Genomic DNA, 27,170 nt, shown 5'->3' with positions numbered 1-27,170 from the left:
GACAAGCTGAACAACCCAGCTGATGCAGAACAACACAAAAATCAAAAGTTTGGTTTTAAACGTTGACTGGATCAGCAGAATTTAATGGGTTCTTCTCCGTCCACCGGCCGATTATCACTTACTGCAGGCGTTTGGTTTAAATATTCATATTTACATGTTTAAGTTCTGATTTTTGGAGGTTTTGTTTGACCTCGGCGGAGGTTCGCCGTTCTAGCACAACTGTTTCACTGTTCAATTGAACAAAATGGATTTTCTTCTCATGTGAAGCGGCCTTGTTTGCCCTTGACTGTTTCATTGTGAGCCATCTCACTGACAAATTAATTTACGGCAGGAGGACGTTTCATTAACTAATGCGGCCATCTCTGATTCTGTATCAGCTGAAGGCGTCGAGGTGAAGGTAGATGTCTGTATTCTATGTACAGGCTACTCATTATCCACAGACCTGCTCTCATTCTTCTCTGCTCAGCATGCAGAGGGACTGCTGGGTTTGCTGCTTTTCCGTCAGTTCATTAACTCGCTTTCCAAACTGAAAGCGTTTCTGTGCCACTGCATCAGTATCGAATCAGTGCCGAACCTTGTGTGACTAAAATGCCATTTTATCAGCAATTAAATCTCAGAAACTGAAGATCCAGTTCGGCTCAAGTGAAGCAGGACTGCCCAGAGGGATTTAACAAACCTGAAATAAAACTCAAATGAGTTTCTTTGTTTTCTTTTAACCTCATTCTGAGAAGCTTCACCTCACTGCTGAAAATCATGCAGAGATTGGAGCGCTGAGCATGCGCACCAGCTGCACATTTCACAAGAAATCAAAGTTAACCATTGCTGCCGCACCCCTCGCTGCACTCTGCAGCAGCTGGCAGCACTCCAACATGTCAAACTCCTTTAATAAATGATATGATAACTGAGGCTGAGCAGCCCGACGGTCCGGTGCTCCCTCAACATGTTTGTCCGTGTCAGTCAGCTGAGTGTGAACACTCTTAGGTTTCACTTTCAGTGGAAACTAAAGCTGCTGAGTCACTGTTGTTTGTCCAGACAGACGAAGACATGGCTCCTACACTAGTAAGTCTCTCACTGCTCTCCTCTGTCACCGATGAATTCCTGTAGAGTTTCTGCTTCTGTCCAGTTTGAGTTTATACTTTTCTTCTCTTTTGCTCCGACATCTCAGTTATTAGCTGTGCAGCATGACTGGCTCTGTGGAATGTGCATGGATTACAGTGCTAAAACAAACCTGTGATGGCTGCAGTGAGCAACTTTTAGCTGCTTGAAAATGAAAGTCACCTTAAAATAAGAGGGAAAAAGGCATATTATATCTGTAAACTTGATGGATCTTTAAAGAAAAGTCCAAACTGCGTTTGTAAGTCGACTGGGTTTGTTCTTAGTTTCTTTTTTAGCTCTTGTTTGTTCTGATTCATGGGTTAATACATTCACAGCGTTCCTTTAGCATAATGTGCCAGGCTTACATTATGCACGAGCAGCAGTGGAGTGTTCGCTGCAGGCATCCGTCAGAGACGTTGGGCAGGAATGGCTGCCACGTCACCTCATGTTCCCGTTTAGTGCACGACGACGAATGCAGCATTTCCTCAGAGGACTAACAGCAGCCAATAACTCCAGAGGCTCCACTTTAAAGGAGCCATTTGTAACTTTTGCTGTGTTGGCCTTAACAGCTGCTCTGCAGTCTGGCCAAGAACTTCAGCCAACATCGCAGATGACTTTTCAAAAGCTTCTCTTGCAAAAATGGGCCCGACGACGAATCTGTCGAGGCTTCAGAAACACCTGACACCTCAGGCTCCTCGGACCATTACCGTAGTTATACTGAGCGGCTGAGTCATTGGCATCGTGACATCAACGCAAAGAAATGTGATTAGCTTCCTGGCAACAGCAAAACTTAAAGCTGGCTTAAAGCTCTTTAAATAATCATTTCCGAAAAAAGCACCAAGCTGTTTGATTTTTATGTCACATTTGAACTTTTCCATCATTTTAGTTTGACTCTGAGCCAAAGCCAGGAGACCTGATTGAGATCTTCCGTGGGTTCTATCAGCACTGGGCCATTTACATCGGAGAAAATGAAGTAGTTCATTTGATTCCTCCAAGTGGGTGAATCCACACCACACCGGCCCTGATGACTCACTGGGATGTTGAACGGTCAGCTGTCGTTTTCCTCTTTTATTCTGACTTCCTGCCTCTTCTGTGATCAGACAGTGACTCCGGGTCTTTGGACCTGTTGATGTTCATGGAAAGCAGCACAGCAACAGTGAGGCGTCAGAAAGTGTGGGACGTGATCGGCTGTCACGATTACCACATCAACAACCTCCTGGATGAGGAGTGCGAGCCTCATAGTCCCGACGTCATCGTGAAAGAGGCGTGCGGGATGGTGGGTCGGGACCTGCCGTACAATATCAGCTCCAACAACTGCGAGCACTTTGTCACGGAGCTACGATACGGCAAGCCAGAGTCTCGCCAGGTGGGTATCCTCTAAGGGGCGGAGCTTCGGACTGACCCCATGATAACTTCAGATTTTATCCAGTTAAATGTGACGCAGCTGCAAACGTTTTTGTTGACATTTGCGGGAGCCAGTAACGGCACCAGAAATTCTTAATTGGGGGAGCTGGGGGGTCACACATAGACACACACACTCCAGCTCTCGTATGTGCGTAACTTTTTTGTAATGTGTGATTTGATTGGTTTACGTTACAGCTTTGACACCTCTCCCAGCAACGGCATAGCAACGCAGCAGTTGATTGTGGATGCTGCAGTACTTTTACAGTATTTTTGGGCGCCCCCCCTCCACATCGCCATCAGTGCCTAAACCGCTCAAATTCAGATTTAACATGTTTGATGCTAAATGCTAACATCAACCTCAAAGATGAAATTAAAATATGGATGCATATCCTGGGGCTGTTAAGTGAAGCCATGGGGCGACTTCAGTGGTTATAAAAAAAAGAAAAAGATTGACTTTATTTAGTCCAAGTTTGTTTAAGGAGGGAAATATGAGCCCCATGCTGAAAAATCCAGAGTATAACAAAGAATCAATCAGCAGATGAAATCTAACGCATACGTACACGTTGTCCTTAAACATCTTCACTCTTTGGTCATTTTCTCTCTAAAACAAACCGGCAGAAAAAAAGCCAAACCTCTCCGCCGCCAACGTTGTAACATATTCCAACGACACCGCGGCAGGAAATCCCTTTATCAAAGTAATGCACAGCCCGGTGTGTGTCTGCACCTGGATCTGCGACAATACACAGATCTAACACAATCCATTACGGCTGATAAGAAGCAGATGTGGCGCTGAATAAATTGTGATTGCTCATATTTCAAACAACAAAGGATGATTAACAAGCTGATTTGCAAGTTTCAAAAAGCTTTGTTCAATCAACCCTCTTGGTGCATCTGTCACCTTCGCTGTGTTGTGGCTGTACATAATTATCCAGAATACAAAGGAAGCCATCTTTCCGCCTTGATGATAAATCAGCGAATCACATATTTCCAGCAGCTGACGGTTTTTTCTTTTTGTTTCATTGACTGTAAAGCCGAACCGTCTGCATTCAGGAGAAGATATATCTGGTTTTAAGAACCAAAACATCCATCTAGGTGGAGTTTTACGTCTCGTCTCTCAGCTCCAGTAACTATAGGTCAATGTCGGCCAATCAGAAGAGGGGATCTGAGCCTCTGAGGCTGAAGGAAGGCGATGTCACAGCTGTGACCGAGGCCTTTGATACTTTGACATTATTAAAACAAAACAAGATTGTCGACACTTCAAATATGAAACTGGAACGAGCAAAAGAAGTTTAACAAGAAATTTTATTCAGCTCGCACTTGATATTTCTCCTCTTACTTCGTCCACGCGAAGCAAAGTTTTCTTAGAAATACCGGATGAATATCAGATTTTTCTGAATGAGTCATTTTAGAAATTCTTCATTTCTGTGTGTCTGTGTCAGCGGACTAAACTTGCAGGATTTCCGGACTTTTTTTTTGCAGGTTAAAAGAGCTCAGACGCTGGCTCTGGTCGGAGGTGCTGCAGCAGCAGGTGTGGCCTTTGCGGTTCTGGGAGCTGCTCTGTTTTCCAGCTTCAACAAAGAAAATAACAGAAATAATAAATGACGGAACAAAGACAGCGAGATGAAAGGAAAGACCTTTTTTCCGTCACTTGAGTCCATTTAATTTCCAGTGATTGTGATTTAAACTGACTGAATAAACACTTTAAACATGTGCAAACTAAAAAAAGATGATTGGTGTTATACTTTCAACGCACACAAAGCAGACAGCCTTGGACAAGATGAGAGAATTTAATTTCTTCCATCTTCTTTTTCACATAAAAACGCTTTTTTAAAATGAACCAAAAGTCATTCATTCCAAGGGCTTATGGTTATTTACTTTTTGTTGTTGTTGTTGGAGCGTGTGCTCCGTATCTGTCGATATCAGGATGTTTCCATCTGCGGTTTTCCTCATCCTGATCTTCCATTTTCTCTGCCATCAGTCACGCTTCCGTGTGGTGCAGCAGCTTTCTAGTTTTTAAAGAGATTTTGTGTTTAAAGCTCCAGATAAGTTGAGATGAGATGAAGCGATGGTTGACATTCACTGTGGCAGTCCTCCCTCAGCTGAACGTCTGTGCATCCTCTCAAATAATATTTAGCTTCTCAAACTAAAGATCGATCCTCACAAACTGGGAGAAGTAGAATTAAATCAATTTCCAGTATTCCTCTGAAATCAAGAGATCAGTCATGAATCTAAAATCTGGAATTTGACAGCCTGGCGTTCAGAAAAATAACTTTAAATGAACGTGGAGGGTTAGGGTTGGACTAACCCATAAATTCAGCTTCTTGTTGTGATGCTGCTGATGATAAACTGAAGCCAGAGGAACTGGCCTCAGGGCCGGGGGCCAAGCCAGCACAGCTGCTAGCAGGTGGGGGCAGCTGGACTCGACTGGTCCCCAGAACCAGCACAGCACCCCACATTGTTCTTGAGGTTACTGCCTGAGAGCTCCATGAAATCCGGGGTGGGCTGCGAAGGCTCGGGCCATGGGAACGGCTCCAGAAATAATAAAACCTCACACTCGTCACATTTTGGGAGTCGGAGCGAACGGCTTATTGTGGCTGATCATTAGGGCTCAGAGTCAGCTCGGAAATAATCACCGTGCAAAACAAATGTGTGACGGTGACGCAGCAAGAGCTCAAATGCTAATTTTCATTTATTGTTTTTTCCCATTCATCCTTTTTTAGAAATGCCACGATGGCAACGTGCGTTCAGTTAAAGCTCTTTTTTAGGGAGTGAATTCAGACAGTGAAATATAAAAGTCCAAAGTGGATCCAGCCTGTAAAGCTAAGATGATAAATTATGGATAGGCTCATCCCTGTGTGGTTGTCTTTGGGGTCGGGCCATCAGCCCCAACATCACTGGAACGGATCTTCAAAGACCGGTCCTCCTCCTGGCCACTCGCCTGAAGTGCTAAACACCCGAGGAAAGATTGTGATGTCCCACCTCCGTCTTTGAGCTGCCCCCCAGCTGCCAACCCTGGCATCTTATTCTGTGGAGCGTCTGTGGACGATGTTTGATGAGGAGATCTGAACCTTAGCAGTCAAACTTCTCCGAAAACAGCTTCTGACATTCTGACTTTCACTCATTTACGCTTTCAAACACTGAGGCTGCATTTCAGTTCGCAGAATAAGATTTATTTATGAACTCTTTAGACTGATTTAGGCCACTTAAGTGTTTGGACCGAACCAGGATCAGTTAAACACTTTGAGCATCTTCTGTTAGACTTCATCTGGAAAGAAGAATCGAACGATCGGAGTTCACACCATCTTGGACGTCTCTGGGATGGAGAAGTGGATTTACGTGCAGCTTTATGAGATCAGATCGGCTCTGAAGTGACTTTCCGTGTGTGGCATCTGATCCTCAGATGTTAAGTGTTGCAGTTCTTCATTATGAGCTCACCATCTTATTTTGGCTTTGGCTCTGTCGTCTTCTTCAGGAGCAGGAAGCGTTCAGCAGGTATACAAAGCCAAAACACAACCTTTATAGAATACAGAGCTGAAATCTGAGCTGCAGCTGCTGGGATGTCACATCTGAAGGCAACATGTGTGCAGAAGAGGAAACAGGACATTTGGAAAGCATCCCAGTGGACATAAATCTGGGACAGCGTCCTTAAAAAGCTGCCAGTAAACACCAGAAAAGGCTTTCCTCGCCGTTTCCAGCATATGTCCACCTGGCAGCTCAGGCTTCTTGTGTGATTCTGAGATGAGCGGCTGTGTTGTCAGTTCGCCGCGGCGCTCGCTGGTCTGCATTCAGCGACGAAGTCCGTTATAAAACAGGAGCAGCTATTGTGTGCTCAGAGACAGCATGAATTACTGCAGCCAGTGAAAGAGCTGCGCCAAAAAACCAGCTACCTCTGGTGTCCGCGTCACACCGGGATATATGGTTTCCCTCTCTGCGGCCCGTCGCCACTAACTTCTCCCGTTCAAGTTCCCCCAAAGGCAGATGGAGGGGAGGTGGCACCACCGCCACCCCCGAAAATAAAACTTCCTCCATTCGGTACAAAGATGTCATTGAGCCTTGTCTTTGCACCTGCTCAAGTCGTGGAGGAGATGCAGTGTCTCTTCCTGTGTGTCTGGGGGTAAATGGGGGGGGGGGGGTGACAGTCTGCCACCTCCCTGCTGCAAAACAAACTCAACAAACAGTGTTTCAGGATTAGTTTTTTTTTTTTCTTCAAAAGGCGAACTTCTGCCATGCCAGATAAGTCAACAAACGAGGCCAGGAAACTTTGTTCGTCGTGTGAGGGGCTTTTTTTTTTTGTGTAAAGGGGGGGGGGCTGAACTTAGACCACATTAAGAGGAGAGATGGCGGGTTGGACGTTCTGGATGCTGATGCACACTCAGGTGGCAGCAGTTGAAACACCTCCACCACCCATCTTCTTCGTCTCCCCCGATCCAGGCTCACAATGAAGAAACAGTTTCAGCGAGACGATGGCTCTGCCCCCGACAGAGAGAGATTAGAATAACAATAGCCCGGGTTAATGGCGTTTGTGCCATTAAAGACACAAAGTCGTTACTAAAAAAGCCATTAGGCCTCCGAGTCAAAGAAATGAAAGGCGTTTTTTGTTTTTTTTTACGCTGATTACTCGAGGCGAATTCTAAATAGAAGAGTGATCGACTCACAAAACACCAGCAGCTCGATGTCCCATTTCATGGCGGCTCCTTTGTACCTCTCCTGCTGCCATAACTAGTTTTTAGCTCACGAGATAGTCAGCGTGTTTCATGAATTAGCGACAGTCCCTTTAAGGCTTGTCGGCAGACTTCTGCTCTCAGTTCGACTCATCACGTTGAGGCAGCAGCAGGCAGAGCCGAGCTGGAACCGGCAGAAGGGGGCAAAAAAAAAAGAAAGAAAGAAAGAAAAGAAGGCTTTGAAGAAGACTGAGCTTGCAAAGCTGTATTTTAAAGTTGGATGGCACATCAGAGGCACAAGCAGCTACAGCTCTGCCTTTTTTAAGGGATATATACGCTCGTACTGTGGCATCTGAAAAAAAGGGGGCATTCTCTTTAAAGCCAAACATTCACCGCCGTGCTCCGAGGCCTAATTATCCTCTGGATCACAAACAGAGAGCCGGCTTCAGACGGACAGAGCTGCGTTTGAAAATAATTCAACGTGACATGGTTTCGGCTGTTTACATTCACATTATAGTCTGGCACTATCGTTTGGAACAACGTGGTTCAATATGGGAGAAGTTTTGTCTGCTTGGAGCCGAGCTATGAGCTTGAAGCTGATAGAAAAAGTGATACGTCGGACTAAAGGAAGTTCTTAAAACGTGAAATCATAAATATGTTTGCTGCTGAACTGTCGCTCCATCGTCTCCCGTCTCATCCCAGACTTCGCTCATACTACTAGCGATGGTGTGTCGGAGGAGTAACCACGGCCATGCCGGGGTCCTGTCTGGCGTTGTGCCACTGTAAACGGGGCCTTTTCTCTGCAGCCGGGCCGACCGGCCTGTTCTGAGCGTCGGAACTTCTGTTTCGAGTTCGGCATCTCTACGTTGAGCCTGATGAATGATATGAACTGGAACCATCGAGGAGATCCGACCTTTGCCCTCTTGGCCAGTCACTGCGGATGTCACACTGACTTTTAAAACTCTGCTGCCCCGGTGTTGAAATCAAACATGTTGACATTGGCAGAAGTTTCAGAGCTGTTGGTGAATGTTCTCACTCCTCCAGGCCGTGAGATCTCAAGAGGTATTTTTCATACTAACTGGAACGACGACGTCTCAAACCTTCATTTCAGATGAGGAGTGAAATATCAAAAATGTCTTTATGACGTTTCATCCAGAAGACCTGAAGTCCAGCTGCCTCACTTTCAAAAAGGCTCAATCTTTGAGAAAGCACTTAATTTGAGGGACTCCTCTCAGAGTGCCTGCTTTTAGACACAGTCCCCTCTGTCCTGTTTCTGAAAATCAACCAACTCCCAGTTTCAGACATTTTCAATACTGACATGAACGGCAGCTGAAACCTGCAATTCAGGGCGACTCCGAAACATCACAGCGGCGAAATAAACTTCAACTCCTCTGTGGCCGGCAGTATATCAAAACTAGCAGCGAGCAACACAGGAGTCAGTCCAAACAATGGATGCACCAAAAGTCCTCCCTCAGATATTTATGTATGAACTCCCACGAGTCTGGTGTTACACTAAAAATCAACATTTGGAGCAAATAAGACTGTTGCGGAGAATAGAAGTAACAAATAGTTTGGCTGGGCAGAGAAACGAGAGCCGCCTGCTGAAAATGGCTTTATGCAAAAGCAGAAAGAGAAATTAGGATGCCTATTTCTGAAATGATGGACTATGACATGTGCTCAGCTCTCATATAAACGCTCGCTGCCTTCCTCCCACACAGGCTTGGAGGGGTGACTGGAGGGGGGTGAGGAAATGCCTGTGGCCGAGCCTCTTATTTTTCCATGGCAGCGTTATAAACATATAGAGTAATAACATCTTCTGTATGTGCCCTCTCTGCCCGCAGAACTGTGGCTGGCCTCTCAAAAGCAGCACTATGTTATTACCGCCTGCCATGAATGCCTTCTGTGTGTGTGTGTGTGTGTGTGCATGTTCTTATCTGTCCTCTGCTGCGCTCACATGCAGAATGTTCGAGCAACATATAATAAGTGCAAATGTTTATTTCTGAAGGCTTCCTGTGTAAACGATCCCGCTCGGCCCAACACAGGTAGATTCACTGGGCGTAAATGTGTCACAGAAATAGAACGGAGGTAAATGGTGCAGATTGTGCGTCGGCTGAATGGGCGCGACTGTTTAGGAAATGGGAATAAATAGGTCTTTGCATCACCTCTAACCAGCAGCGGTAAAGGAGTAAATCCTGACAAGTTTACCTGTTTGTGTACATACGGAGGATTTATTGATTACACACAGTGCGAGCATTCAGGGATGGAAAATCACCACAACGCGTTCATCATTCAGTGTTTGTGTAACATCCAGCGTCCGTTTCATTTCATCCATTACCATTTAAATGACTGTAAATCTAAAGTGTCAGCACATTCTCATTGTATCATAAGTTTCATATATTTCACCTCAGTTTAAAAAGATCCTGCTTTTAAAAGTTCATTTCAAAAAGATAAAATGTCTCAGTATAATGTCCAAACTAGAACTTGAATCAACACATACAAATGTTTTTCGATGCACAACTTTGTTCCTTTTAATCTTGTTATTGTTGTTGTTGTTGTTGAAAGAGACACAAAGTCCAAAAATCAAACACTGTGTAAGCTAACCAATGCTACCCTGCTAACATTAGCATTCACAGCTTTTTATTGAACAGTGCAAAAGAAACTTAGCAAATTCTGAAGTTAGCACGCTAACCAACTATCACTGGATTTAACTTCACATTTAGTCTTGTAAAACTGACTTTGCCTCAACTTCTTGCCAAGACTGGTTTAAATAAAATGCTAATAATGTGTAGCTGCGGCAAAACTTCCAAATAGCTCCATAAACACGGATCAGACCGAAGTGTGGGCCAAATGGTCGCTTATTGAAGTAGCTAAAATTTAAACTACTCCGTCTACTGTGGCTTTTTATTCAGGAACGCTTTCTTCCTGCTTCCCGATGATTCAGCTGATGATGAAATCTGAGCCCACGTAGAAGCAAGAAATATTCGTTTTGGCCCCAGGACCAAAAAAAAAAAAAACACCTTATGGCAAAAAGAAAGTACAAGCGCCATAAATATGTGAAATGCTCCTTTAACTCTTTTTCACAACTTCCCTCTTCGGTTGGAAATCGTCTCTCCAACATCTTTGTTGGTTTAAAAGAAACAACTTCAGAGGAGGCGAGAATTCAGCAAAGTGCCGTTTTTTGGGGGGGTTTTTTTTTTGTCCACTCTCACCATGCTATTTATTTCACACTTGTTTGTGCGCTCCGTGTGTGTTTTCAGTGTTGGCTGACCGAAACACGTCCTTCCTGTTGCTGTCATCTGTTTGTCTTTAGTCATTAATGGTGGAAGTTATTTGTCTCTCCGTGTCGACAGCAGAAATATGTCAACTCATCTTCTTCGTCTGCTGACACAAACACTTAGCAGCAGATTTAAATCATGCTGTTTGTTGTCGTTTTTTTTTTTTATCTCTTTTGTCTCTCATACCAAAAGCACCATCACAATAACGCCCCTTAAAGTGTGGTTGTCGTTGTGTCACACTTTCCTTTTGACAGACGAACAGATCGTGATGTAAAACACACCTGAACTGTTGATGTCATCCCTCCTCTTTTGACTCTTTTGGGTTTTTTTTTTTAGGATTTAGTGGTGAAATGCTTTGAACAGGCCTGATCTTGACTCTTGGCAGCAGCATTGTGGTGGTGGATTTGTTTTTTTTAGACATCCGTGAGCTTTTTGTTGGTGTAATGAATGCAAAAAAACACACAGAGCGGTGTTGGAGGGAAAGGAAAGAGAAATATGTCAGTCAGACGACGGCAGCTAATGACCCGCAGCCTGTTGTCGGGCGCTGAATGTTTTACGTTTTCTGTTTGTTTGCTTTTGTGGTTGAGCCTGGATGGAGAGCTGCAGGAAACACGGTTATCAGCCTCAGATTGGCGTTGTCATGTTACAAATCCACAATTTGCAAAAGCAAAAGTCACAATTCATAAACAGCCCGCATGAACGTTTCTTCTCCCGCCGCCGCTGACAGAAGCTCCAAGAGCCAGAGAGTCTTCCCTTTTCCACAATCTCACATTCTCATACATACATGTCGGTGTGTGAAGCAGTTCTGGCAGCGTGTGATGAGCCCACGGATTATTGTCATGGCCAACCCCAATATTATAGAATTACAGTCAGACAGAGCGACTCCTGGTGCTGCGCGGACAATTACTCTGCGGCCTGGATCTCCGTGGAAAGGCCGCATTAGAGAGAAACCTCAGTCTATCAGATGCTGAAAAACAAGGGAAGTGTTGGCAGATAATGTGTCAATACCAACCGGAGTAATGGCAGCGGGGGCTCAGAGGGGGACCGGCTCTGTTTTATTAGACGGTTCCTCTCCAAGAAGAAATGTAACACCGGCGGGAAGTTCTCGCTGAAGCGCACGCAGGCTTCGGTCAGAGAAACATTTACTATTTGCCTTTTTTCTTTTAAGGCCATGAGAAGCGACTTTGGATGTTTCCCGGGTCTCACCCTGGACTCTCTGGGTTGGAATAACCTTTGAAGTCGTCTGAGACGCGTCTTTCTTCAAAGACTCTCTCAAGCCGCAGGAGTTCTCGCTTCCAAACCGCAATTTTTGCATCAGGTTTCTGAGGCCAGAGCCTACGAAGGTCTGATGGTTCCCCAGCAGCTTGGTCCCCGGACGTTTATGGGTCTGCACGGTCAGCTGCCTCCATCTTGTGGCAGACGTCCGGCTCTACAGAAAAAAAAAAAAGCACTGAATATTTTCAGCCGGCAGCTCGCTGCGATTTTTCATCGACAGCAGGAGACTGAAGGTGGCAGCGGAGCTCCACATCTGAGCCGGAGCGTCTGGAAGGGCTGCAGTCAGACACCAGACGGGGATCTGACCTGAAAGGAGGAACTGCACATAGTTAGAACCACATGATTAAAAAAAATTGACTTTAATGGGAAGCAAACATGGAACCAAACTAAAATCAAACCTCAGAAGGAAATAATGAACCAAAAAGCTGTCAATCAGCACGTAAACTACTTCAGCTGCTGAATTTTCCAAAAACAATATGACAAGATTAATTTTCAGAATGTGTAACATTGTGGGTTTCCAAAAAATTCTGCCGGAGTTCAGTCGGAAGTACATGACAGTGCAGCTTTGTGTAATTAGTCTCCTTTTTTTAAAATACCCCCTTTAAGTGAATAAAGAGGGAATAAAACATTTTCACAGGATAAATCTCTTTGATAAATAATGTGTTTTTCCGACAAACTGTGTCACAAAAGCCTAATTTCTTGATTCAAATATAATATAAAATCATATTAAAATAGTAAACAACTCCCAGTTCTAGAAAACAATGAGACATCAATTTGTTCTTTTGTGTTTGTTTGGTTTTTTCAAAACCAAAGTTGAGCTCAGTGAAGACAGCGTTTTTAGCAAACGTGTCCTGAATGAAACGTTGAAAATTAATTAACACTCTGATGAAAAGATAAAGAGCGAGTGTCACACTTTTCTCCAGACGCCTTAATTAGTGAAGTTTTGAGTCTCTTCAAAGAGGCTGAGAAGCTGTTTGTGGCCTCGGGACATCCAACGGTACGAGCACGTCGGGGCTGTCAGGCTCTTTTTGACAGGTCACAATATTCATACACGTGCTTTGATTGTCCCACTTTAACATTTGATGTCAACAAACAAAATAAGTTCCCCTTTCAGATAGGATGTCTGAGCTTCACATGTGCAGTCACCAGTGTTGTTGTTTCTGTGTGTTTCAGAGCCAGACGGCGAAGGGGTGTGTGAAAGGGGGCTTCAGGGTGGATTGGGGGGGTCTGAGATGTTCGGCGGATAAATCAGCACTCCTGTGAGGTCGTATCAGCTGAAACTGAAATAATTCCACAGCTAACCTTCATTTGGCTTTTATGTTGAAATGGATTTTTCATTTCAGTTCAGGTGTCCTTCTCGTCTCGTATTATTGAGCTTTTATCACTGACCTGTTCACCTGAAGATGGATTAATATGGAGAAGAGAAAGAAAACAGAGCTTTCAAAGTTCAGATAAAAAGAGGACTAAATGAAATGCTGAATGAGCCACTTTATATTTGATTATGTCGGATTATCATCAACAGGGAGTCGAACTCTCTCTCCACCTGATGATGAATATCACAAAGACAAGAAGCTGTTATTATGAATTAACATTAAACGGATCCAGGTGTAAGAGAAGCTCCGGACCCAGCAGGAGTCAGCTCAGACTCTCCAGGAGGTTTGGGGGGGTATTTGGGTCGGCTCCTGACCACACCCCCCCCGGATCCTCCGTGTGTGTCTATTGGCTGGATGCTGGATGTGGCCACTGTCATGGCTTTATTCCATTAAAACTCCCCGAAGCGCGGCGTCCTGCCCGACACTTGTTGCTGCTGCTGCCGCCACCTGAACCTTCAGCATCTCCTTTGGGATTTCCCGCGGGGAGTGATGAACTCCATCGACCCTCAGTCCCATCACCAGCACCAGCACCAGCACCACACCTCCCCGACCGTCGGCTCTCTCCCACCCAAGGGCGCCCAGGAGGCCCCGGACATGGCCGCCGTGTACTGCGACAACTTCGGCAGCATGTACCACCAGCAGAGCCTGCAGGGCGCGCAGAGACCCGCCGGATACGGACTCGGCGATTACGCGTCGTCTCCGAACCCGTACCTGTGGCTCAACGGGCCGGGCGTCAACTCCTCCGCGTCCTACCTGCACGGCAACAACCCGGCCTCCTTCATCCCGCCCTCCTACGGCTCCCAGCGGCAGTTCATCACCAACTCACCTGGCTTCGGGGGGCCCGACCTGGGCTGGCTGTCCATCGCCTCCCAGGAGGAGCTGCTGAAGCTGGTGCGGCCGCCGTACTCCTACTCCGCGCTCATCGCCATGGCCATCCAGAACGCACACGAGAAGAAGCTGACCCTCAGCCAGATCTACCAGTACGTGGCCGACAACTTCCCCTTCTACAAGAAGAGCAAGGCCGGCTGGCAGAACTCGATCCGGCACAACCTGTCCCTGAACGACTGCTTCAAGAAGGTGCCCCGGGACGAGGACGACCCAGGTACCGTGAACGCACCAGGAAATGAGAAGCTGCTGAACAGATCAGTGAGAAAAATTCATTTAGGTGCAAACTAAGCTTTTTTAAGAGGGAAATATCACACTTTTGAAGTCCATGTAAATGTAAGAGCACTTTTTTTTTTAAAGTTGTTGCACTTTTCAGTGACTGGAGATGTGTTTTTAATTCTAATGTGCATTTAAGAAAAATGACAGATCAACAGGAAAAGTCAGATTTGATATAATTCATCAATAATCCTCAGACACACAGAAATAAAGAGAAATGGTGAAACATGACACACCAGTTTTCCCAAAATGTATTTGTCAAAAGGAGGAAATAAAATCATGTAAAAAAAAAAAAGGGTTTTATTTAATGTCTACATCCAAATATTGAACAAATGTCTCCTCTTGTGTGGCAGGAAAAGGAAACTACTGGACGTTGGACCCAAACTGTGAAAAGATGTTTGACAATGGAAATTTCCGCCGGAAAAGGAAAAGGCGGTCAGACCCCAGCAGCGCAGGTGGAGCGGCGGCGGCGGCGGCTGTGGCAGCAGTGGGGGCCACAAAAGTGGAGGCCTCCCTGAAGCCCTCAGACAGCCCTCAGCTCCTGGGGGGGCCGTCCTCCCCGGAGATGGAGGCGATGAACGAGAACCACAAGAGCTCGTCTTCGTCGTCGCCCCCCGGACTGTCTTCTTCGTCGGCCGCTCCTTGTTTTAACAACTTTTACAGCAGCATGTCGACGCTCGGCTCGGGGGCCCCCAGCCGGCAGGGGTCCCTCGGACTGGTGAACGAGCTGTCCAATAGGAACATTACGGCCCTGAGCCCCTACCACCCCAACGCCGGCGGACAGGACACGGGGGTGTCGGAGCACGGAGAGGGCTTGCATTTCAACCGTGGAGTGTACTACAACACGTTTGGCGGCGGGCAGAGCGGACAGTTCAACAGTCACTTCTACAACAGCTTCAGCGTCAACAGCCTGATCTATCCCAGGGAGGGGGCCGAGCTATAGGAGCCGCCACAACCTCAAACTCCTCTGGGGACTTCCTCCTTTATGAACCCCCCCTCTGCATTTCACCGCAGAGGCCCGAGTGAACACGACGATTAGACAACGTGAAGTATTTTTAGCTCCGCTTGACTCCACCTGACAGGCGCCTTCAGAAAACTGCTGTTGCAATTTGGGCGCTAAATAAATATATAAAAAAAAAACAAAAAAACAACGACAACAAAAAAACTGACTTGGCTCGACAAGCGTTCAAACTGTGGAAACACCACCAGACGGAAAGTCAAACAAAAAATTAGCACTTACTTAAAAAAAATAAAATCTTTATTGTATCTATATCAAAGCTCCTACTTTCCTCTTAATGCTAAAAAATGTATTTGCAAACTAAGACAACCACTTTTTTTTTTCTAATATTTTAAACATTCATTTTTACCTTTTGGTTTTGTTTAGTTTTTTGGCAGTTTCAACAAAGTCTCCTTATCCTAACTGCTCTGTCATGTCTATGATGTAAATGTGCTTTTTGATATTTTGCCACTGATGCCCGTATTATTTCTCTGGAGCAGCTAAATTCTCACACTTGATCACACACGTTGAAAACTGTTCATTCGTAATCGACACAAATCTGCCAAAGTTGCCTTTGTGAGACCGCCATTACCTCAAAAACAACGATCACACGAGACGAGTGCCCTGCTGTCAGGGGTTTTTCGAGGCTTTCATTTTTCCTCACGCAGCAATAATCGATCCAACACCACGCAGGTCTTGCCTTATCTTTCTATCCTCCATGTCGACTGAAACCGCAGCACTAGGGCTCATGTAAATACTCTACAAATGTGTATTTTTGTAAATTATAAAGATAGTTCGAGACTATTTATGCTATTTATGCTAATAGGCATTTTTTTCTACTGTTGTCTGAACATAGTTTGATTAAAGCAGAAGTGAATGATATTAGCTGACAAAATGTGCCGAGAACAGTATCACTAAAAAACCCCAGATGTCATAAATATATATTCAAAACTATATGCTGTGTTGTGGATTCTCTCAGGATTCAACCAGACAATCACTGAATGGCTTTTGTATCTATTATTGTCCTTTTTTTATCTTTATACAGTACACACAGCTTACAGGCAGTTTTCGACTGTGATTATAAATAAATATCAATTCTATGCTCTCTATTGTATTGTCCTGCATCATTTTCAGTTCAGGCCTCAGTGTATTCATTTTTGTCATTATAATTTGAATGCACGTTGACTTTAATCTCGTATTTAATTACTTCTACTCCATTTCACCTCAATGAGAAGTTACACAACGAACAACAAAAACATCCCAGCAGTGTGTAGCTGTGTTTGTGTAGCTGCTGTTATTTTAAAGAGAACAAAAAGCCCGACGCATGAAACGTGATTTTAATATCCCTCATTGTTTGTTTTTGTTTTTTTTAAATCTTGATCCCAAAGTGTACTTCTCACCTTCAGGAACAAACGCTCGTCCAACTAAAACAGAATTAATCCCCCTGCGTCTTTCACTATGTGGAGTCAACTTGTGTTCCTTTAAGATCGGAGATTAGAGTTCAGGAATAACGTTTCTCTCTGAACGCAATCGCGTCGCTGAAAAAACACATAAATCGTCTTTTGCAGTTTGTTTAATTGTGTTTTCTGGTGCTGGGAAGTGGGACTGTTGCCCAGCTACACTGGCTGACCCCCAAAACTCAAAGCTCATCTGTCACCACTAATACCCTCTTATGAATCGAAGCAGGTCAATAAAGTCGCCGTAACAAATGTTAAGATTTGTTAGCTTTGTTGTGGAGTTTATTTCCCAACAATTAGAAGACAAAAACTGACTAAAACAAGTGAAATGCATAATGAATCTTTCAGATGGTTCAAAATGTGATTTTTAATTTAATTCAACACCAAAACAAATAAGAAATGTATTTTTAGATTGGTTTAAAGGGAACTTTCGGGATTTTTCTGTGTTGCTTTAATAATAACAAAGATATCCAAAGTTATCATTGCTGACTTATATTCAGTTCCAAAAGACTAAAAAACTGAAAACAGTTTAAATCATTTCTTTTGTCGCGTCGTTTTGCTTTGAGGCTGGAAATCGTTTCTTCGGTTTATGTTCAACACTGAATGAAAACTGTCACAGCTCAGGTTCTCTGATGGGGGGTGGGGGATTGGGTGGGGAGGAGGGGAGGTGGGGGTGAGAAGCCTCGTCAAAATCCAGAGAGAAAGTTCAAGTTTGGAGGCGAGCCAAGCTCCCTGCAAAGACACCGCAGTTGACAGACGTCTTGATTCAGAAAGCTGTGAAACAATGCAGCTATTGTCCGCGGTCCTTCACGCCAATCCGCATGTATCAATTAGAAACTCTCTGAAGATATCCCCCTTAGACCGGCGGGCTTTAAGCATCTCTTTTGTCTCCATTCTCCGGCAGTGTTTGCCCCAAATTAAGAGGAGGCCATCTTGCTTTGTTCCTCTTTAGAAACGACGCATCGAGAAATTCCCTCCGCAAATATTTGCCACCCATCATGCGGATTAAGGGCAGCGATTGGGCCATTTATTTAGTGTTCATTGTGGAGGATTCACACCAGCCATGTGCTGAAGGTGCTCCAGGGGTATGCCATGAAAGTGATATGATGCCACTTTCCCAGCATCTCATATTTGGCCGGTAGGAGCTGAATAATCGATAGAAGTCTTCCTGCTCTTGTTGTCTAATGAATCGACGTCCACCTAACGGAAGTTTTTCACTGAAACGCCACCTGTACGTGTCTGAAATGTCGTCGGAGCCGTCGTGACTCCAGAACCAGAATCAGGTGACCCAGATCCGACTGTAAAGGTCAAACTCATTTTTTTCTGCGCAGCCATTTCCAAAAACTTTTCCACTCTGGCAGACTTCAGGCCCGGTGAATGAGGACCCCCGCTGCCAAGTGTGAACTTCTCCATTAGTGGGGATCCACTGACCCTCGCTCTGTTTGATCACCTTCTTTTGCGCCTGGAACATCGAGCGTCCCGTCCTAATTTGGCACCCACGCAGCCGCACCGAGTGAGCTTTGAAAAGCGGCATTGTTGGTCCGGCTGGGAAGGAGGTTGAACACGGGACCACGGGTGCTATTTCAGAGGGCGACTGTATACCGTAGGTCCATGTCCTGAAACAACCCCATAGGGTAACAGACTGGAGGGGGGGGTAACACCTCGTTAATGAGAAACATCTTAGAGCGAGCACAGAAAGCATTTTGTCTGCGTTGCTGGTGTGTTTCATGTGACGGGCCGGAGATCGACCTCATCGAGGCTCCGTGATGTTAAACCAGGACTGTACTTATCATACGTACAACTTACATTTAGCTAACCAAGGGTCCTCAAACACGTTTCGCCCTCCAATTTATCCGTTTACAAAAACCGAAAGAGAGGACAGCTATGATGTGTATTTCAGTAAGTTTTGATTCGTTGTTGGAGAAAACATTCAGATACTTTACTGAAATAAAGATGTTATTAATCATAATGTTTGTTCATATTTGTCGGAGAATTTGGCTTTTGTGGGGAAAGTGACTTGTTGGGTAATTATTACTGAGTCTAAAGAAAATGCCTTCAACAGTTTCGTTAAGAATTAAAGGTTCAGTTCGTCTGATCCTGTTAGACGTTACAACAGTAAAGTGGAACATGTATTAATGGAAGAATGAGAGTTGGACGGGGGGGTTAGGAAAACATCTTGGTGGGCAGTGTCTGGGAAGGAGGTTGAAGTTGGGGGAGCAGGGAGGGTTGATCGTGGGGTGGGGGGAGTCCTGAGTATGATTTGATCCTGGAAGGCTCAATTAAGTGGTTCGTTTACCCCTCGTGTGGAGCTGGTGAATTGGAGCCAGGTCAGCTCCGGGTTGAGGTGTTGTTCATTATTTTTCCGCCTGTCGGATCCCATGAGCGGCGGCTGGAGACGGTGGCTGCTCGGCGGCCGAGGAGCAAAGGGCCTGCCGGTGGGGTACGTCAAACACACTCAAAGCCTCTCCCCTTGCCTGGAGGATTATGATCAACAAAGCATGTCCCACACCTGCACCGGCCAGCACAATGGAAACTCCGCGGGCCAATGGAGACGCCGAGAGAGAGCAGTTATTAGAGGCCCCCACCAATGAAATGGATTACATTAACCCCTTCTGTTGTTCTTCCTCCTGGAGCTTAAACATCGAACTGACAGACTCCACATCCCATTGAGAAAAAATCCTGCTAACACTTTGTTACAATAGCTTTATTCCAGTTTATCCACCGACGGGGAAGTGTTGTGTCTGCACTGTTAAACTGTTAAACCGTTTCTGACAAAGTTCTTGTCGATGTCGACCGTGCAAAGAAATGATGCTCAGGTGTTTCAGATTCCTAACCCTAACCCTCATCAGGAACCAGAAAGATCGGAAAGTCGGAGTCGGAGTAACAAACATCAAACCTTATTATGTTCCGTAAACAACATTTTAGGCAATAATATAAATGTGAAGGGCGATTATCTGTTTTGTGGAGTAACAGAGTTCCTTTTACGTCCTCCATGTCCAAACACGCAGGAAGTGCCCACAGTTTGGAGAGCTTGAAACGTCGACGACATCGGCGAGTGTTTGACAATCAACCAAATGTGTTCTGGGGTTAATGAGGTGAACGAATAAAACGCAGCAGCTGTGATCTTCTTCTCCTTTATCGCTCGGTGTAATCTGTTCTAAGAGCATCATCTGATTGTGCGAGCTTAGCCGCGTCCCGTAACGTTTTAGCGCTGCCATGTTCTCGGGCCTCACGCCGTATCAACATGTAAACTGCATTGTTTACCCCAAACGCTGCGGAGGTAACTGGGCATGTGAGTGTGTTTGGGGTTTGTTTCCAATGTGTTTTGGAACAGCAGAGCAGGACAATCAAATATTTTCGGCCGTGGAGGTGCCCCCACCCCCGGGGAACCCGTCATGGGCGAATTAGACCGAAGCTCACAGGAATGTACATCGCTGCCCTCACCCTCACCCCCTCTCCCCATTCTACACTCCCACCACCTCCTCACACACACACACAACCTCTTCCTCTCTTTTCTGCTTTAATTGGGCCCGTTCTGCTGGCACGTCTCCAGATCACACTGTCACTTTACACTGCGTAATAAGCTATTAGCCCCGGCCGGACCGGGCCCCGCCACCACCCCGCGCTAATCGACATGGACGTGGTCATTGTGTGGGACCAGGACAGCACAGTCCAGCTATTGTTGATGCCTGGACTCGGATCCCCAGACCCCCCTCCCTCCCCACGACACCCCTGGGACGGGAGCGTGGGGGTAAACATTCAAGGCGATCAAGGAGAGGTGAACTCACTCTCGCTGCCCCCCAGGAAACAACAAAACAAACTGTAACACCTTCGCTTCAGCCATCTTGCTTTGGCAAAAATATGACTTTTTGCTTTGTCCCAAAACAAAACAAAGGAGCACCTGTTTGACAATTAGACCGCAATTTAGCTGAAACTGTTCCAGCAGTTGACACAACAGTTTGCCATAAACACACTTTACTGGCTCAGTTTCGGGCACTGAGCTCAAGCTTCAGTCATTTCGACTTTCCTAATATGCAAAATCAGAAGTTTCAATACTTCAGTGACTGATGAATTAAAAACCTTTTAGAAACTTTTCATAGCAAAGTTCAGAGCAAAAGTAAACTTTAGATCGCAGATGAAGAAATCTCTGCTTCAGTGTTTTCCAACAGAGGAGTGTTGAACCTTGACTAACAAAAGAAATGAAATTCTGCTGACTAAAAAATAAAAGTCCAGGAAATCACAAACTTAACTTCATGCTAAAAAAAAATCATCACTGGAAGGTACGTCAGCATCAAGCTTTTGACTTACATACTTATTATTCATTCATTTATAATACTTGCTATCATGCAGTAGTTTTCTAAATTCGTTTCATTTTGCAGACTCTCATCGTCATCTTGGACAAACGTCCACAGTGTTTATTTTTCCTCCTTTGAAGAGAACGAGCAGATCTTTTCCCTGCAGGATGAAGCCTTTTCCAAACCACGCTACAGATCCCGAACAAGTCCCGACACCTCCAGGCAGAAAATCAGGGGGTTAGACGAGGCCTTGGCACTGCAGCCTGTCTGAGGTGCTAATACTTGCACACAGCCTTGCAGGGCAGGAAAGCGGAGCTCTATTTTATGTCGGGGATGTACAGACTTCACATTCATCGTTCATTCCTTACTGGGACGAGATTCTGACAGTTTGCTGCTGCAGAACTGACCAACAGGCGGGAAAATCAAAGTTTGCTTTTTGAGTTTAATTTCAATGCTGCAAACCCAAATAATGACTTTTCTTTTCTTTTTTGATATTAAAGATGCCTTTACACGTGTGTGTTTGGAGGACTGCTGCAGGGCAGGCTGGGACAGAGCTGGAACAGGTGCATGATGGGGGTTAGCCCACGGAGGAAGTATGAGAAGTCGACGTCAGGAGTGTGTGGTTAGACGTCAGGTGGGCACATTAAATGTTAAAATGTGAATCTGACACATTTTCAGCAGAGCTCTTTTTCTTTCTGCTGGCCTCCGTCCACAGATCATATTCACTGATTTGCTGTTAGTTCTCAGATTTAAACGTTTTATTGACTGGGCTCAGTTACATCTCGGATTTATTAACTTATTAACTTTATTAACTGAAATCTTTGTCCTCCTTTAAATGAAACATTTCTGTAATTCAGCCTTTGTTCATTTCTGACACGTTTTATTTATCTTCTTTTATTCTTTATTATTTTCACTTTTTGATTTGAGATTTTTATTCATTATTTTCTTTTATCGGATTTTACTTTACAAGTAAAGTTATTATTGTGATTATTCATTTTTAAATGATTTGACTGAAGCTGAATGTCTCAGTTTTCTTTCCTTCGTGGTTTCTCTGATGTGGACCAACTCAAAGTGGACTCAAAGGAAACCTTTAAAGAATCATTATTGTACATGTGTGTTATTGAGACGGGATTCTGCTTGTGAATTTGTCTTGTCCCCCTGAATTAAACACACACACACACACACACACACACACACACACACACACACACACACACACACACGCACACACACACACACACACACACACACACACACACTCACCCTTCCTGCCTCCTCCTTATAATCCAGCCCCCCCTGAGCTCGGGGTCCTGGGGAAAGGTTCATCCAGAGGGCGGAATCAGCCTCCATGGCAAAGTAAGAGCTGAGGCGGGGAGGGGGGCCTTCAGTAAAAGGCTGGGGGGGCTGACGGAGAGCATCATTCCTGATGGTTCCAGTAGGCATGAGGGTGGTTAGTGTGTGTGTGTGTGTGTGTCGGAGCTTCACCGGCTCTGAGGTTCCTCACCCACACTGGTCTGGGTTCACTGCTCCGAGCGTCTGCTGATGAGGCTGCAGAGAAGAACCGCTGTATTATTGGCTCGAATGACGAGCACATCTCTAAAGCTTCGTGCCCGTTTTTGAATTTTAGTGCAGCTTCTCAGACCGAGCTCTGGGCCTGGACCCAAAGGTGAACCTGGAGGACAGGAAATAATCCTGAACTGCTCCCTCCGGGAATCTGCCCAGAACAGAGGGGCCATTTGACATTTAGTGCCTTGCACAGAGGCACTGCAGTCACAGAGAAAGTGTGAGAGGGAGCAGGAAGGGCAGCAGTAGGTGTGTGTGTGTGTGTGTGTGTGTGTTGTTTACAGTTTACACAGCAGCACGCTGGCATGGCATCAAATCCATGTTTCTTTTTGTTACCAGATAAAAACAACCCGGGGAGCTGTCTGTCATCCGTGATACACAAAAACCCACAACAGTCCACAACAGCGAAGTGGCAGAATTAATGACTGGCAACACGAGGAATGAAAGACGGACGTCGTCCCGGCTGAATTTATACGAGTCTTCTGCTGCTGACGAGCAGACAGGTTGTTTCTGAGCTGAGCTGCTGATGTCGGTAAAACGGTGAATTTGACCTGACGCTGACCTGCCAGGCAGGGCAGCTGAAACATCACGAAGAATCGGTTTGCGCTGAGCATTTGGACGTTAATTCAAGAGGAACTTTCCCTCAAACCACCAAACACCTGCCAGCACTGTGACGGCGCCGCCTACGGCAGGGACAGGGTGAATATTTCCTCTTTTGTTTAAGACCTCTGATATTTACAGCAACGTTCAACAGCCAGCTGACGGGATCGTTCTTTCCACCGCTTATCTGTTTCCGGGTTGCTCACTCTGGTCGAGGGCGGGGTCACGGCGGGGAGACAGGCAGAGACCAGTGTGACATCATCGAATGTAAAACTCAGGTTCAACGTCAGACTTTAGAGACGTTGTGAGAGTTTTGGTGAATGTGCCAACAGGAAGGAAACAAGGATACAGTCATGGATGTGTGTGTGTGTGTGTGTGGTAGTGGAGGGGGGGGGCTGGAAAGCCCCGACTGCAGGTGCAATCCAGGGCCATCCGTGACGCCCCGTCAGCTTCGTGCCGGGCCAGTGAGGGGTTCAGACGGGGGGGCGGTGCAGGGTGAGAGCTTCTCACCCCGCTGGCCTTCTCCTGGTAATTTGGACAGAAAACTGGATCTGTGCCCGGCGGCCCAGCAGAGCCTGGGCAGCTCGGCGGTGAGGCAGCCCGTGGTCAGCGCTCACAGTGGGGTGGGGGGGGGGGCGCTGAACTCAGGATGACCAATATGTTTTCATTCATTCTGCTTTTCCTCAGATCACCCCTCCCGCCCTCCCACTCTGCAGATCCACAACTCTGTGATCAGCTTAGTCTGCCTCGACTCAAACAGATGGATCATCGGCTCCATTGTTGACGGCGCATACCGATGGAAATACAGTTAACTCTGAATCAGGCCATTCAGCTGTTCCTAATTCTTCAGTTTTCGTCGTTGCTGTCAAACCAAAGCCACTAAAGAAACGTGTGACACTGAAGAACATCCAGCCAGTTAGCTGTTATAACATTAAGTTCATTCATATCGTAGATTTCAGGGAAACTCGGTGAGAAACCTGCCAACCACGTAATATTTGACGGCCCGGCTCGGGACTTGAGGGCAGCAACTGTCCAGGAAGTCCTGAATCCAGACTGAGAACTCTGATACCTTCAGAAGACGGATTTCAGGTTCATGTGATAATTTTCACTCAGGTTAGAATATGCGACCTCTTTATTTGACATTTATGTGTTCGAATTAGCTAATCTATTGGTGTGGGTTATCAAAGGGTGACTTGACTGTCTTGTTGCTGCGGGCTGTTGTAAACTGTGGTCTGCCTGTGTTGTTGGAATCAACATGTCACAGATTACGTAATCCTCCTTTAAAACACTGCTCTTTTTTTGTGCCCGTGTCTCAAACAGAACAGCAGCCGTGTAGATTCACCTGCCAAGCTTTGTTAGTCAGTGTGAGGTCTGCATCTGCCAAGGCAGGCACAGCAAAGTAATAGAAGGTAATAAAGTACCCCGTAATAGAGCATCGCAGAGGAGGTAATTACAGTGAGGGGTGTCTTTTAAAGGGCTGTTTGTAATGATTCATGGTTGCACAAATGCAATTTTCCTGTCACTCCCCTCTCATCACTCACTGCTGCTCGCCTGGATCTGCAGGGAGCCTCGTTCTCACCCCTGCAAGAAGCTTCTCTGCTGCACTAACCAGACACATCAAACATTTCAAAAAAATCTATTCAGCTAACGTTTGCTCTGATGAATTCGCTGCACTCTTTCTGGGGAGTGCTGCATCTTTCATCCCCAAAAGCAACAAAGCAACTCCTCCTGGGAATGTTGTTGTTTGCTGCCGACAGTCAGCAAGCGGGAGAATTTGAATCTGAACCGTTTCCTTCCAGGCGGTGTGCATGTGTGAGCATGCAGCCGAGCGTGAGTGACACGGCAGAGACGTCTCACCTTTGAGGCAACGACGGGCCGGGATCAGCAGGCTATTAGTTACGACAGCATTTCATCTTGGAGACAGGCAAAGGTTTTTGTTTTTTTTTTTTGGTTGGCTCGTTGGTTTGCTATAATAAAATCAAAAAGAATATAGAAAAATACTAAATTCTGTTTTAATAAACCTGGATGGACGATAACACAACTGCAAGAAAGTAAAAAAGATTCTGAAAATCAAAAGCACACTCAAGAAAAGTGCGGAGGTTCATTCTCAACACATCTGTGGAGCCAAAGCTGAAGCTAAAGGTTTATCATTTGGTGTTCTCCAGAGCTCTCACTCATACAGCCTTGGTCTTCTTCAGCAAGCGTGTGACAACAAATGGCCGTAAATGGGTTTCAGAAGCTTGAGTTAAGAAATGAACGAACTGTTTTGCAGTCTTGGGTCAGATTTTCCTTCGACAACTTCCAGAACAGTTCAAAGTTGCCCTTTTTTTTCTGTGGGAGGTCATCATCTCTGCCTTCGACTCGCCTCAGATCCTCGTGTCGCTCAGTCAGTCGGCCTATATGCCACCACAAGAAAAGCCCCCCCCCATTCCTCCTTTAATAACCTGGGTTCGCATGAGACGTCATTCATGTTCAGAAAAGTGCTCAGACGGGGGCTGGAAGAGACTCGCAGCGGAGCATGCAGCAGCACACCGACACCGTGTCTTCCCCTACGCATCCATCCCGGCCCCAACCGAGACCCAGACATCAAAGGCAGGTGGAGTGAAACCATGAAATTACAGGTAAGGTGTCAATTACCCTTTGAAACCAAGCACTCTCCAAATCCAGGCAAGACCCAGCCGGTCCCTGGAATTAGAACAAATAAAGAGTGACTGAAGGGAGAATGGCAGAGGAGTGGAGGGGGAGGCTTTACGGGCTGTGTTGACAATATGGCATCAGTATAAAAGGTCCTAATTCAGCTTTAAATTACCCCCCTGTACTCCTCTCCTCACACAACTGTACAACCACCACCTGTTTGGGTGTGTGAGAAGGTCTTGTCTGGGAAATAGGTGGAGAAAGGACCAGTTGCCTCGAAAAATCTGCATCTACATTATTGTTTTTACTCGCCACACCAACTTTCTCCCACTGTGTTGTTTAGTTTTTTTTTTTTTTCAGGAAAAGCAATACTTTTCTATGCAATTACATCCATTTTCTCACTCATCCACCTTTCTCCCCAACATCCGAGGCAAATTTCTGCATGTAATGGAGGGTAAACCCGACTAAACACCTTCTAATTTACACAAACGCCTTTTTTATGAGCGACATAAAAACCTTTATAGGGCACATTACACAGAGTCATCAAACTGATTGCCAGTCACTGGAGATGACGGCCTTTTCAAAGGGAAGGTGTGAAAATAAGAGACATTTTGTCAACACAAACAACACACTCATATTTCTGCACACTTTCAGATTAACTGTATCCAATTTTATTATTTTCCTTCCTAAGAAACTGTCACTGTGGGAGTTAATTGAATTAATTGTTGTTCTTTCTTTCTCTCTGTCTTTCTCTCTGTACCATGAAGTCAGTTGACAGCTCATGTGGGGGGAAAAAAAAAAATCCAAAAATCCAACCATAGCTGTGGGTTACACAACACACACCCACCCGCTGTGGCACAGACATCTCTAGCCTGGTCCAGCCCAGACTCTGCAGAACACCCACAACGCTTCCCTTCTCCCGGTCCGCCTTCCTCTGCCAGGTGGTCCGCACCGAGCCGGCTGACGACCTGAGGAGATCAACAAGAAAATAAAATCATCCATAAGAGAGACGTTTCACTTTTCAGTATTTTCATAACAGAAGTGTGTAGAAAAGAAGTTTTTAAACTTTTGACATCTGACGACTCTGCGGCCATCAAAACCTCCAAAAGTGCACGACACTGATACACCGCGAACGGCAACTGGGCCGATAAAACCTAAAGCAGTCAGATGTCAGGAGACCTGCAGATGCTCGTGTGAGGTCCTTTTACTATTTTTCATGCATTGTGTAACTGTCTTGTAACGTGCCAACACCAATTAATGAAGTCAAATTCCTGGTGTACTGCCTGCGCTTGGCCTGCAGACAGGTTCAGGTCTAACTCGGTTTCTCTCCCGTTGTCGTGAAGGTGGATGCGGTTCGGCGGTTACCATGGAAACGGCAGG

General features: G+C 45.6%; 2 protein-coding genes across 2 annotated transcripts; both read left to right on the top strand.

The window, feature by feature from the left end:
- Positions 1–950: 950 nt before the first annotated feature.
- On the top strand, positions 951–4,216 carry LOC115035819 (retinoic acid receptor responder protein 3-like). The gene is made up of 4 exons (XM_029493841.1): positions 951–1,059; positions 1,982–2,090; positions 2,196–2,461; positions 3,979–4,216. Exons 1-4 carry the CDS (start codon positions 1,045–1,047, stop codon positions 4,099–4,101), a joined length of 513 nt encoding a protein of 170 aa, XP_029349701.1. The 5' UTR covers positions 951–1,044; the 3' UTR covers positions 4,102–4,216.
- An 8,726-nt stretch (positions 4,217–12,942) lies between these two features.
- Positions 12,943–16,342, top strand: foxi2 (forkhead box I2). The gene is made up of 3 exons (XM_029493792.1): positions 12,943–12,974; positions 13,059–14,185; positions 14,598–16,342. Exons 2-3 carry the CDS (start codon positions 13,573–13,575, stop codon positions 15,185–15,187), a joined length of 1,203 nt encoding a protein of 400 aa, XP_029349652.1. The 5' UTR covers positions 12,943–12,974; positions 13,059–13,572; the 3' UTR covers positions 15,188–16,342.
- Positions 16,343–27,170: the final 10,828 nt, after the last annotated feature.

The sequence above is a fragment of the Echeneis naucrates genome, chromosome 22 (genome assembly GCF_900963305.1).
Source record: "Echeneis naucrates chromosome 22, fEcheNa1.1, whole genome shotgun sequence".
NCBI classification, from domain to species: domain Eukaryota; kingdom Metazoa; phylum Chordata; class Actinopteri; order Carangiformes; family Echeneidae; genus Echeneis; species Echeneis naucrates.
Note: the sequence above shows the minus strand (reverse complement) of the source record. Positions and strands in the feature narration are given on the sequence as shown.

Bases quoted from the DNA above. Each gene is read 5' to 3' on its own strand.
- LOC115035819 (XM_029493841.1), top strand. The intron at 2,091-2,195 runs GTGGGTGAATCC...TTCTGTGATCAG, and splicing joins AGTTCATTTGATTCCTCCAA to ACAGTGACTCCGGGTCTTTG. The intron at 2,462-3,978 runs GTGGGTATCCTC...TTTTTTTTGCAG, and splicing joins GCAAGCCAGAGTCTCGCCAG to GTTAAAAGAGCTCAGACGCT.
- foxi2 (XM_029493792.1), top strand. From the start codon at position 13,573: ATGAACTCCATCGACCCTCAGTCCCATCACCAGCACCAGCACCAGCAC. The intron at 14,186-14,597 runs GTACCGTGAACG...CTTGTGTGGCAG, and splicing joins CCGGGACGAGGACGACCCAG to GAAAAGGAAACTACTGGACG.